The sequence below is a fragment of the Schistocerca serialis genome, chromosome 1, assembly GCF_023864345.2.
Source record: "Schistocerca serialis cubense isolate TAMUIC-IGC-003099 chromosome 1, iqSchSeri2.2, whole genome shotgun sequence".
Taxonomy (NCBI): Eukaryota; Metazoa; Arthropoda; class Insecta; order Orthoptera; family Acrididae; genus Schistocerca; species Schistocerca serialis.
This window is the reverse complement of record NC_064638.1, coordinates 1,057,233,310-1,057,246,409: the sequence shown is the minus strand read 5'-3', so window position 1 is coordinate 1,057,246,409 and position 13,100 is coordinate 1,057,233,310. Positions and strand designations below refer to the sequence as shown.

Here is a 13,100-nt window from a genome sequence, read left to right as displayed (position 1 = left end):
GACTGCTACGGTTGCAGGTTCGAATCCTGCCTCGGGCATGGATGTATGTGATGTCCTTAGATTTAAGTAGCTCTAAGTTCTAGGGGACTGATGACCTCAGAAGTTAAGTCCCATAGTCCTTAGAGCCAAACCAGTCTCAGGACTGAAGACCAAAACAACAACATTTGGAAAAGATGTCCAAAGACTGTGTTTGTTTCCAATTTTGTGGTGAAGATTTCTGCTTTGGAAGCTGCAGCAAATGATGGGAATGTGGCAAGACTTCACATCCTCAGCAAGTTGGGCTTTACACCTGGAGTCTTCACTGAGCAGATACTGCATATCAACGATAAGCAAAGAATCGCGAAGGTAGAGACTTCAGTCCAAAACATACAAAAAATTGCTAGGCAAAGGAGCAGAGAAGCTAAAAGAGCTATAGAGGATGATGAGAAAGAAATGAAATATGGATATGAGCAGTTTTAGCTAAGGTATGATAGATTTTTTTTTTTTTTTTTTTTTTTACATTTCATGCAAACTTTAAAATGATTTTTCTGCAACTTAAGGTTTTCTGCTTTCAGGAACACATATATCAGAAACTACTGGAATGATTGCAATAGAATTTGGGACACGTATTCTTTTAGTTTGAAGCAATATATAAGTGGAACAAAATTTTAATCGAGATATTGTACACAGTTTTGTGGTTGATAAAGTATTGAAAAGTTCGCTTGTAAAAAATATTCGAATCCAAAAATCACAGAAAATAATAGCATTAATTTATCAAAAAGTTACTGCACTTAATCGTACACCTATTAGTGTAGATTATTATACCATTAAAAAAATTTGCATCGAAATTATGAAAAAGTGTACCTTAAAATAATAATGCAATAAAAAATACAAAATTATCTCACTGCATTAGATTGTTATTAAAAATTCTGAATTTTTTAAAAAATTGTATTAGATCTCTACACATAAATGTGCAAAATTTCAATGAGATTGAACAAAAAAATGGCAAAGATATGGATTTACAAAAATATCAGTGCCACCGTCCCCCCTTAATCCATTACATACGGAAACATTTATCTACGTCTTTCTTGCATTCACAGCGCCAGATTTGCACCTGGTGATCACAATTGGGATTAATTTTTTTCAGCATAATTCGGTTTGAGATTAACGCATTAGACTAGTTTCGCTGCCAAGTTTCGCTGCCATACGATAATTACAAACTACAGTGGACCGCTGTGAGTAGCTGCACATTAATTACACACGTCAAAAAAAGTTTTGAATCACCTCATTTACAAGAGTTCCGGAACCTGAACAGAAAATTTGAATAGAGATCAACATAAACATCATTTTCACCGCTTTTCTTGCTCATGAAAACCACATATTGCATGCTCTTGAAAACCACACATTGCATGTTGTCCACCATACAACGAGATCTTCAGAGGTGGTGGTCCAGATTGTTATACACACCGGTACCTCCAATACCCAGTAGCACGTCCTCTTGCATTGATGTGTGCGTGTATTGGCTATGGCATACTATCCACAAGTTCATCAAGGGAGATTGTCCCACGCCTCAACGCCGATTCGGTGTAGATCAAATGTGTGTGGAATCTTACGGGACTTAACTGCTAAGGTCATTAGTCCCTAAGCTTACACACTACTTAACCTAAATTATCCTAAGGACAAACACACACACCCATGCCCGAGGGAGGACTCGAACCTCCGCCGGGACCAGCCGCACAGTCCGTGACTGCTGCGCCTCAGACCGGTCGGCTAGTAACGCGCGGCTCAGTGTAGATCCCTCAGAGTGGTTGATGGGTCACGTCGCCCTTAAACAGCCCTTTTCAATCTCTCCCAGGTATGTTCGATATGGTTCATGTCGGAGAACCTGCTGGCCACTCTAGCGATGTTAAACTGAAGGAAGTCATTCACAAGATGTGCACGATGGTGGCGCGAATTGTGTCCATGAAGACGAATGCCTCGGCAATATGCTACCAATATGGTTGCACTATCGATCGGAGAATGGCATTTACCTACCATACAGCCGTTACGGTGCCTTTCATGACCACCAGCTGCGTACGTCGGCCTCACATAATGCCACCCCAAAACAGCTTCGCTTCACTCGCTGGACAGTGTTTCTAAGGCGTTCAGCCTGACCGGGTTGCATCCAAACACATCTCCGTCGATTGTCTGGTTGAAGGCATATGCGACACTCGTCGGTGAAGAGAACTGATGCCAATCCTGAGCATTCCATTTGGCCTGTTGTTGGGCCCATCTGTACCGCGCTGCATGGTGTCGTGGTTGCAAAGATGGACCTCGCCATGGATGTCGGGAGTGAAGTTGCGCATCATGCAGCCTATTGCTCACAGTTTGTGTCGTAACACGACTTCCTGCGGCTGCACAAAAAGCATTATTCAACATGGTGTCGTCGCTGTCAGGATTCCTACGAGCCATAATCCGTAGGTAGCGGTCATCTACTGCAGTAGTAGTCCTTGGGCGGCCTGAGCGAGGCATGTCATCGACAGTTCCTGTCTCTCTGAATCTCCTCCATGTCCGAACAACATCGCTTTGGTTCACTCCGAGACGCCTGTGCCCTTGTTGAGATACCTTCCTGGCACAAAGTAACAATGCGGACGCGAACGAATCGCGGTATTGATCGTCTAGGCATGGTTGAACTACAGACAACACGAACCGTGTACCTCCTTCCTGATGGAATGACTGGAAGTGGTCGGCTATCGGACCCCCTCCGTCTAATAGGCGCTGCTCATGCATTGTTGTTTATATACTTGGGCGGTTTTAGTGACATCTCTGATCAGTCACAGGTACTGTGTCTGTGGTACAATATTCACAGTCAACGTCTATCTTCAGGAGTTCTGGGAACCGGGTTAATGCAAACCTTTTTTAGACATGTGTGTAATCACCCAGTACATCTTGCATCTCGTTAAGGTTTGTGCAGTGCTACTCAAGTGAGATGCCGCAGATCTCAAAAGTGGTGCGTAAGAGAAAAAAAAATATTGACAAATTACGAATCTGTGCGTATCAGTTTGAGCGGTACGCGCCTTCAAGTCTAATCGAAAGCATAATGTGACCTCTCTGCCACCAGGCGACATATGCGCGATACGGCACGATGACTTCACGCCCGTGAGAGTCGACTCGCTTTCAGTTGTTGCTCACTGCTGAATGGAGTAAGGTCATCGGGCAGCTGTTATGTGGGCGCGGAAGGCTACAAGCGCGTGCCAGAATCGGGCCGTATTTCGAACGGATATCTACGTTGCCAAGCCGGCGTTGATGGGAAACACGACGCTCGAATTGCATGACGTACTTAGGACGACCCTGCTGTTTTGTTCCCTGCGGATGCACGGGCAGGGTGAAGTGGTGGAGACATACGGCTGTGTTTGATGGGCATCTCATTTTCTGCTGTCAGGTGCCGGTACTCTGTGCTTCACTTATTCCACTTGCTAAGAAATATTTACCGGCAGCTACGTTCGTGAAACTGATTTGAACATACGCTTATGTGCCTCAGCGTCATTTGCTCTCGTGTATTGTGGATAATTTACGAAGATTGTGAGTTGGTTACAGCACGTGTTAGCGTGCAGACAAGCCAGATTTTCTTATTTTAATTTAGCCCATTCGGGCATTCTGTTTTCGATCGTATTCCTATAATTTTAATCAGACTGTCCAGAGAGCAAGTATATGTTACTAAGAATCTTAACTGGTTGTATTTTACACACTTTTCTCGACTGGGGTTACTTGTGCTGGGTTAGATAAAAATATTCTGTTAGTGGAAGCCAGCTGGCCCTTTTGGTTTCAATTTATTGACATGATTGCTCATTGGCTTAACATTTTTCTTACTTAATTGGAAAGTTAATTGCAAGTTTAATCGTAAAGTGAATAGCCATTACTCGGTTGGGCACCAGTCCTTGAACATCTGTTGTATGTGTTTCATCATTGTGGGTATCTCGCTCAAGTTAATATTTGTGCCCATACATGTCGCACCAGTGAGTGGGATCTTATATCTCGAATTACACTTGTAAATGTTTTTATTTGTCACTGTTTGTAGTATTCTGTAGTTACAGCTCACCGCGTGATCTGAGCGAAGGTCAAACTTTCTCTTACGTTGGTTTTATTGGTATGTAATTCGTGTAATCAAGATTCTTTCCTCTGTTGTAGTGCAGATGTGTTTATCTAATACAGGCGGGAGCATAGTTACTGCAGAGTTTAAAGTCAACCAGTTTTATATTTTAGTAATTAATTATTATACTAATTATTGCACTGACGGATTATACCGAACTTACGGAAGCTCCCACACTTGTCATATTTGCTAAAGTTATGTTAAACAAGAAAATATAATAGTTCAGTAATGACACTGATCTGTGTATATAAATAAATATCTTTCAAGGTGCAGATGTCACATTTTATTAACCAACACCTTACTTCCCCCAGTAAGCTACACCGTTTCATGTTGTCCTAGGAAGTTTTTGTCTATCTGTGTCATATTCGTCGCTTGAAATACCATTCGAACTTCCCGATTTCCCGATTATATGCACATATGGAGTACTGGGTGAGAGGACAAAGAGCACTAACTCATTTTATTCCTCTTGGGCAGTATTTCTGTGCTATTATCATCCTCAGTCCTGCAGATAATGCATTAAATGTATAAATGTATCGGTCGATAAGCACGTGTCGAGCCCGAGATTGCGTTTTTGTTGTTGATCCAGTCTCAGGACTGGTGCTAGTAGTTATCCCTTGTACCGACATTGTCGACGAGCTCAGCATTTCCCTCCAACGGATGGATCACTTTCGACAGCGTTAATAATATTGCACTAGAATATTGTGCAATATTATTGATGTTCTCGCGAGACTACTGAATAACATCATCAGCTACATTTTCAATATTATAGTGCCATAATACTTTGGTCGGAATGTTGAACGATAAAGACGCTGCTTATATGATAATCGCTCTACTTTGTCGCAAGCGGGAAAGAAAAAGAGGATAAAAAACTGGCTCAAGAAACGTCAAATATCATTCATGAAAATTTTTTCAGAGAATTGAGGTTAAAAAAAAAGTGTGCTGATAATCCAACATTTGATTCATTACTGTAAATGTTTCTCCCCATAGATTCACATCCTCACACACAGGCACTCGGCCTCCACCCCTGCTTAGATAAATGGACGCCTATATATCGATAAAAAAAATGCCGTTCCAGCAAGTCAGCACTTATCTATTACGCTACGATACCTTGCTACAGGCAATTGTTTCCAAGACTTGAAATATAGAATTGCGATTTCACCTTTCAGAATTTGAGATATACTTACGGACAAGTATCATGCAATAGTACGTGCATCATTCTTAAAATTCGGTTTTTGTACTGATATGCCTTAACATTCCACAATACCAACAATAATTTACTCATTTCGATGCACGCTAACAATAATGCTCTTTCCACACCCAACAAACCTAAACTAATCTAACCTGCTTGTCCTACGTAGCACACGAGGGACTGTGGAAGACAATGTCAGTACTTCGCACAGACGACACAATATGTCAAGGCAGCGCAATACATTTCAATATATTTTCAATATTACTGCACAACCTCTCAGTCTACCCCTACATGATCAATGTTATTACGCATCAGGAAATACTGAGAAGTACAGGGTGTTTATAAATGAATATCGGGATTTTAACGCTTTACAATATTTATTATACTAAACTTACAGCTATAAATGATATGTCAAATGAAAGATCAACTCAAACAGTTTTGCCAAGAACCTTATAAATGTTCAATGTGAGCACCATTTGTCACACGGCACATCAACTCTATAGCCGAGTTCTTCCCAAACGTTGATAAGTGTGTTTTCAGTGATTGTAGCAAAAGCTGCTTCAATCCGGTTTCTCAATTCAGGGAGGTCTGCTGGTAGCGGAGGTACGTACACACGATCCTTGATGAAGCCCCAAAGCAAAAAATCGCATGACGTTAGGACGGGTGAACGTGGAGGCCAAGCAAAGCAAGCCCTGTGATTGGGGCCCCTTGCGGCCTATCCAGCGCTTCTTCCAACTGAGGGAAGATCCATTGCTCTAATGTAACAAGGTAAGAAGTGCCAGTTACGGTAGGTTCACCAAAAAAGAAAGGCGCAACTCGGCAATAGACTTGATGTGTGCCTTGTGACAAATGGTGCTCACATTGAACAAAATGGTTCAAACGGCTCTGAGCACTATTTACGACTGTGTGCGTCTCTTCCAGTGTGTCTTTATTTTCCGACACGATAAATGATGAAAAGGAATGTAATTTCAAAACTTGTCCGCCTGTGAACAATAAATCGACGCAACTAAAGTGGAACTAAGGTCTTCTTTTAAAAGTGATATTTGTTATTCTGCGAATTCTTTCACAGGCGATTTGCAGCAACTTAATACAACTGAAAACCTAAGTTAGCCATAGGAATGTGAACGAAGTGGAACGATAAGATTTATCTAATGTGTCAAATGGCTCTGAGCACTATGGGACTTAACATCTGAGGTCATCAGTCCCCTAGAACGTAGAACTACTTAAAGCTAACTAACCTAAGGACATCACACACAACCATGCCCGAGGCAGGATTCGAACCTGCGACCGTAGCGGTCGCGCGGTTCCAGACTGAATCATATAACTGCCCACGTCGTGTTGTGCCGACTCCACTGTAGCTTGAATGGATTTTTAAGTTTGTTTTATATGCTCGACTTCTAATTTCACCACAGAAGTCTCCAGGGTTGAGCAGTTATTGCCCGATGACGACACGCAATGCAGTTTGTTAAAGCGGAGTTCGCCATTATTATGTTTTTAGATTTAATTTTATTACTCGTACAGAGACTCAACGTTCCTTTGTTTAACAGCGCGTCGTCAAAATAAGTATGAAATGCTAATGTGTTTGCAATACATAATGTCGAGTATTGAGTTAAAGTTCGTACCTATTTTGCTATTTTAGAGAAGATAAACTTTAAGCGCTTCTGCTTCTATAATCTCAGTATCAAATGTTCACTAATTTCAATTTACTTCCTATCTCAGTTCAGTATTTAAAACAAATTATATATCAATGTCATTTCAGAGATATTACGTCGGTTCCACACTAACGGAATTGTCATTTAACATCACTTTTATTAATAATTATTTTTCTTATGACGTAAATGTTAATGAATGATCACTATCTAGGAGGAAAGAGGGATTGATCCTAATCATGAGATAATAGCTTTTAACGAGCCCGCAATCGTTAATTAAATAAAAAGTCACGTTCAAGGATGATACGCGAACAACTTTCGTTACGTCCGTTTTCACGTATCTGTCAAAACTAATCCTGTCGCCCACAATTCAAATTAACACTGACGTTAACCCCTTTTGTCGGAACATCGAATCGTAACTATTGTGTGAAAGTTTATTCTAGTCCCCGAATTATTTCCTTTCAGATACGCGCACGACGGAACAGCAGAACGGAACACAAACGCCTTGTTTTAACAACCGAACAACGCAATGTCATTACATTACGACAATGTCCGCTCAATGAACAGACCTTTGGCTTTATGTTCTCTACTCTGCTTGGTTAAATTATTCCTAATTACAATTTATTCAGCTATTTAACGAAAACATCTAACAAAAAAATATATCCCCCAACGTAAAAGATCCGTTATAAGCGCCTATATCCGATCGGCCACCACAGCCGACTCACATTGAACATTTATCAGGTTCTTGGTAAAACTGTTTGAGTTGCTCTCTCATTTGACATATCATTTTTTCACTGTAATTTAATAAATATTATAAAGCGTTACAACCCGATATTCATTTATAAACACCCTGTATTATTGACTGTACTCGGGGCGCTTCAGAAGATCACGTTCCATGAGACTCTGCGTGCAGGTATGGCATTCATTCCAAGAGAACTGTTTCCTATCAGGTGGACAGCAATTGTACCTCTGAGGGCCAGTAAACTGAATGACAGAAATTTCTGTCAGTACCAGGATACAAACTTGCTACATTCGTCACAGACGGCCTTAACTACATCACAGAGAGAGGAGTGCTTACCAATAGACCAGGAGGCGCCCCTGTTCTCCGCGAGTACTTGCATGATGTTGGCAGCTAGTACACCGTTGCCGGCGGTGAGGCTGTCGCCCAGTGCCGCGATGACGTCGATGTCTCCGGGCCGCAGGCGGTGCACAGAGTCCGGCGGGGAGGGCGAGCGGCCGAGGCGCGTGTCGCACGGGAAGGGCCGGTCCGAGGGGACCTCCGGCTGCAGCGCCTGCGGCAGAATAACGCGGCAGTCAGTCCCAGGGGCACTCCAGCGCTCACGGCATGGGGTAGCATATGAACCTTCTCGTCAAGCTGCGGCAGCAGTTCAGATCTGGTCGTTTCGTGGTGCATTTGCCGACGAGATAACTCGCACAAAAATTGAGAAATTTGTTAAAAAAGTAAATCGAGCAATCACTCTCTTAAGTTTCTCTTCAGGCGATGCCCTACATAGTTCTCTACAAAAACAGGCTTCTGTTTATTCATGAAACAGTTTAGATCTTTTATATATAGTTAAGGAATTCTGCTACCACAGAAGCAAAATAACCCATGACAGACGAAGCAATGACATTATAATCAAACACGCCTGCAAGGAGAGCGATCTTGGCCAAAGAAATATGCTAGTATCAAACATAGGCCTTGATTCGAGGAAAGAATTTATGAGAATGTACTGCGTTGTATGGTAGTGAACCATGGGCTGTGGGAAGAACACAACAAAAGAGAACCGAAGCATTTGAGATGTGATACAACAGAGGATGAAAATTAGGTCAACCGATAAGGAACGAGGAAAGTCCCGCAGAACAAACAAATAAAAGAACGTAAGGAAAACACTGACAAGAAGTAAGGACAAGATGACAGGGCATGTGTCAAGACATTAGGGAAAAGCTTCCTGATACTAGAGACAGGTGTAGAGAGTTAAAACTGTAGAGGAAGACTGAGATTGGAATACATCCAACAAATAATTGGGGACGTTGTGCGGAAGAGCTTCTCTGAGATGAATAGGTTGGCACTGGAGAGAAATTCGTGGCGGGCCGCATCAAACCAACCAGAAAAGATCGATGCCTGAATATAAAAAACAGTGTTAGAGCCTATCCACATTTTCTTCCAAGCTCGTTGATCACTGTCGATCATTTCTCACTATCATACGGTAGTTTGCTTCCACACTTTCCTCAAGCTTTGCCAGCTACAAGATGACATCTTGAGGTGCTGAGTGTTCTGCCAGAAAGCAGTATTGTCGACGCTGTGAAGATTGGTAGTATCCGCTTAGGTGCTTGAATTTAATAGAGACTGTCCCCCTTTGGACTTCAGGTACGTCACGATCACGTTAGACGTTACTTAATGTCGTATTCCCGACTCTTATTATGTTCTTTCGCCGTTCGGGAGTGGATGCTTATTCCAGTGAATCTTCGGTGGGTTACCATGTGTTGCTCGTTAAATTGTGAAGTGCACGCATTAGTTCCTGTGCATGCCGGAATACCACCTCTCCTTGAACCACGATTGAAACATTTGTTTGCGCCACATCGTCTTAAGTTGATTCAGTCACGATCTCTGGAGGTAACACCTCTGTTATGCTATGTTTTCTGGTATGTTGCAGTTCAGTCACGTATGTATTAAGCATAACTGAAACAGTTTAATGCGTCATGTGCCATTTGTTATTTTGAACGAATACTTTTATTGTGTTTAGTTTTCTTTTATGGGTGTAGATTCTTCTGAAATAAATATGCAGTTACTGAACTCCTTTGCTACCATTAATAACCACTGCCACTCTTTGACTATGGATTAACCAGGACCATGAGCCATATTTGTATGTGAGGGACATATTTCTTTTGACAATTCTTTTGTGCATACCTTTATCCAAATGACAGATAGCTAACAGGATCTAGAATAAAATTTTCACTCTGCTGTTCGCTAATCTGATACTTCCTGGCAAATTAAAACTGTGTGCGAGACGGAGACTCGAACTCGGGACATTTGCCTTTCCCGGGCAAGTGCTGTACCAACTGGGCTACCCAACCATGACTTACTACCCGTCCTCACAACTTTGCTTCCGGCAGTACCTCGTCTTGCACCTTCCAAACTTCATAGAAGCTCTCCTACGAGGGACGCGCTGTGTAGCCGTGCGGTCTTAGGCATCTTGTCACGGTTCGCGCGGATCCCCCCGTCGGAGGTTCGAGCCCTCCATCGGGCATGGGTGTGTGTGTGTGTGTTGTCCTTGCCGTAAGTTAGTTTAAGTTAGATTAAGTAGTGCGTAAGCTTAGGGATCGATGACCTCAGCAGTTTGGTCCCACAGAACTTACCACAAATTTCATCTCCTGCGAACATTGCAAGACTAGCATTTCTGGAAGAAAGGACATTTCGGAGACATGCTTAACCATAGCCTGGGGGATGATTCCAGAATCAAATTTTCATCCTGCAGCGGAGTGTGCGCTGATCTGAGACTTCCTGGCAGATTAAAGCTGTGTGCCGGATCGAGACTCGAGCTCGGGACCTTTGTCTTTCGCGGAGAGCTGGAGAGCTTCTGTGAAGTTCGGAAGGCAAGAGACGAGGTGCTGGCGAAAGTGAAGCTGTGAGACGTGCCTGGGTAGCTCGGTTGGTAGAGCCTTTGCACGCGTAAGGCAAAGGTCCTAAGTTCGAGTCTCGTTCCGGCGCACAGTTTTAATCTGCCAGGAACTTTTAGTCAACGGGGTGTCCATCCTAATAGTCGTTAGACGCTTTTTCTCTGGCGTTTCGGGAGATATCTGCAATTTCGCTTTTTTAAAATGTAATTGGAGTTGTCCAAAGAAATACTGCTCATCACGTCTTTCATCCGATGCCCAGTGTCGACGGAAAACTTCGAGTTACTTCGTGGGTATGTATTAAAAGGAACAGTAGAACACGAAGAACACCCCGTACACCTGCAGCAACGGCACCGTCCTGGCCCGCGGTGACCGCTATCGCCATTCAATAGCGCAGCTCAGTCGCTACTGGAGTGCTGGTTATTCTTTGTGTTACTGTCCTTGTTAATACAGACAGATGAAACGAATTTCTCACTTGACTAATGTGCGACACCTTCATCTAATGGGCATTTAAATTTTCCTTTAAAAATCAAGAGAAGACACTGACTATTTCCATCGACTGTGTACGTTGCATGAAAAACATTATGTGTTCGTTGGGGCTGACTCCAGCTACACATTGCAAGCAAGAAATTTCTGAGATCAGCCCGAACACAAGAGCAAATGTTCCTGGCGACTCTTAGGAGAGAAAGTCTCTCTCACTCTCTCTCTCTCTCTCTCTCTCTCTCTCTCTCTATATATATATATATATATATATATATATATAATATATATATATATATATATATATATATAGGGTGGTCCATTGATAGTGACCGGGCCAATCATGTTACCAAATAAGCATCAAAAGAAAAAAACTACAAAGAACGAAACACGTCTAGCTTGAAGGGGGAAAACAGGTGGCGCTATGTTTGGCCCGCTAGATGGCGCTGCCATAGGTCAAACGGATATAACTGCGTTTTTTTTTTAAAATAAGAACCCCCATTTTTATTATATATTTGTGTAGTACGTAAAGAAATATGAATGTTTTAGTTGGACCACTTTCTACGCTTTGTGACAGATGGCGCTGGAATAGTCACAAACGTATAAGTACGTGGTATCACGTAACATTCCGCCAGTGCGGACGGTATTTGCTTCGCGATACATTGCCCGTGTTAAAATGGACCGTTTACCAATTGCGTGCCGGCCGGTGTGGCCGAGTCGTTCTAGGCGTTACAGTCTGAAACCGTTCGAACGCTACGGTCGCAGGTACGAATCCTGCCTCGGGCATGGATGTGTGTGATGTCCTTAGGTTAATTAGGTTTAAGTAGTTCTAAGTTCTAGGGGACTGATGACATCAGAAGTTAAGTTCTATAGTGCTCTGAGCCATTTGAACCATATGAACCAATTGCGGAAAAGGTCGATATCGTGTTGATGTATGTCTATTGTGACCAAAATGCCCAACGGGCTTGTGCTATGTATGCTGCTCGGTATCCCAGACGACATCATCCAAGTGTCCGGACCGTTCGCCGGCTAGTTACGTTATTTCAGGAAACAGGAAGTGTTCAGCCACATGTGAAACGTCAACCACGACCCGCAACAAATTATGATGCCCAAGTAGGTGTTTTAGCTGCTGTCACGGCTAATCCGCACATCAGTAGCAGACAAATTGCGCGAGAATCGGGAATCTCAGAAACGTCGGTGCTGAGAATGCTACATCAATATCGATTGCACCCGTACCATATTTCTATGCACCAGGAATTGCATGGCGACGATTTTGAACGCCGTGTACAGATCTGCCACTGGGCACAAGAGAAATTACGGGACGATGACTGATTTTTTGCACCCGTTCTATTTAGCGACGAAGCGTCATTCACCAACAGAGGTAACGTAAACCGGCATAATATGCACTACTGGGCAACGGAAAATGCACGGTGGCTGCGATAAGTGGAACATCAGCGACCTTGGCGGGTTAATGTATGGTGCGGCATTATGGGAGTAAGGATAATTGGCTTCCATTTTATCGATGACAATCTAAATGGTGCAATTTATGCTGATTTCCTACGTAATGTTCTATCGATGTTACTACAAGATGTCTCACTGCATGACAGAATGGCGATGTACTTCCAACATGATGGCTGTCCGGTACATATCTCGCGTGCGGTTGAAGCGGTATTGAATAGGATATTTCATGACAGGTGGATCGGTCGTCGAAGCACCATAGCAAGGCCCGCACATTCACCGGATCTGACGTCCCCGGATTTATTTCTGTGGGGAAAGTTGAAGGATATTTGCTGTCCTGATCCACCGACAACGCCTGACAACATGCGACAGCGCATTGTCAATTCATGTGCGAACATTACGGAAGGCGAACTACTGAGTGTTGAGGTGAATGTCGTTACACGCATTGCCAAATGCCTCGAGGTTGACGGACATCATTTTGAGCATTTATTGCGTTAATGTGGTATTTACAGGTAATCACGCTGTAACAGCATGCGTTCTCAGAAGTGATAAGTTCACAGAGGTATCACATTGGAACAACCGAAATAAAATGTTCAAACGT

At 42.9% G+C, this 13,100-nt stretch overlaps 1 protein-coding gene across 1 annotated transcript in view; it reads right to left on the bottom strand.

Moving 5' to 3' along the window:
• The window catches only part of LOC126415519 (phospholipase B1, membrane-associated-like), a 100,431-nt gene that overhangs the window by 73,687 nt on the left and 13,644 nt on the right, over nucleotides 1-13,100 (bottom strand). The window contains exon 2 of the mRNA XM_050083435.1: nucleotides 8,025-8,238. Coding sequence (XP_049939392.1) covers nucleotides 8,025-8,238 — 214 coding nt within the window. The remainder of the gene's footprint in view (nucleotides 1-8,024; nucleotides 8,239-13,100) is intronic.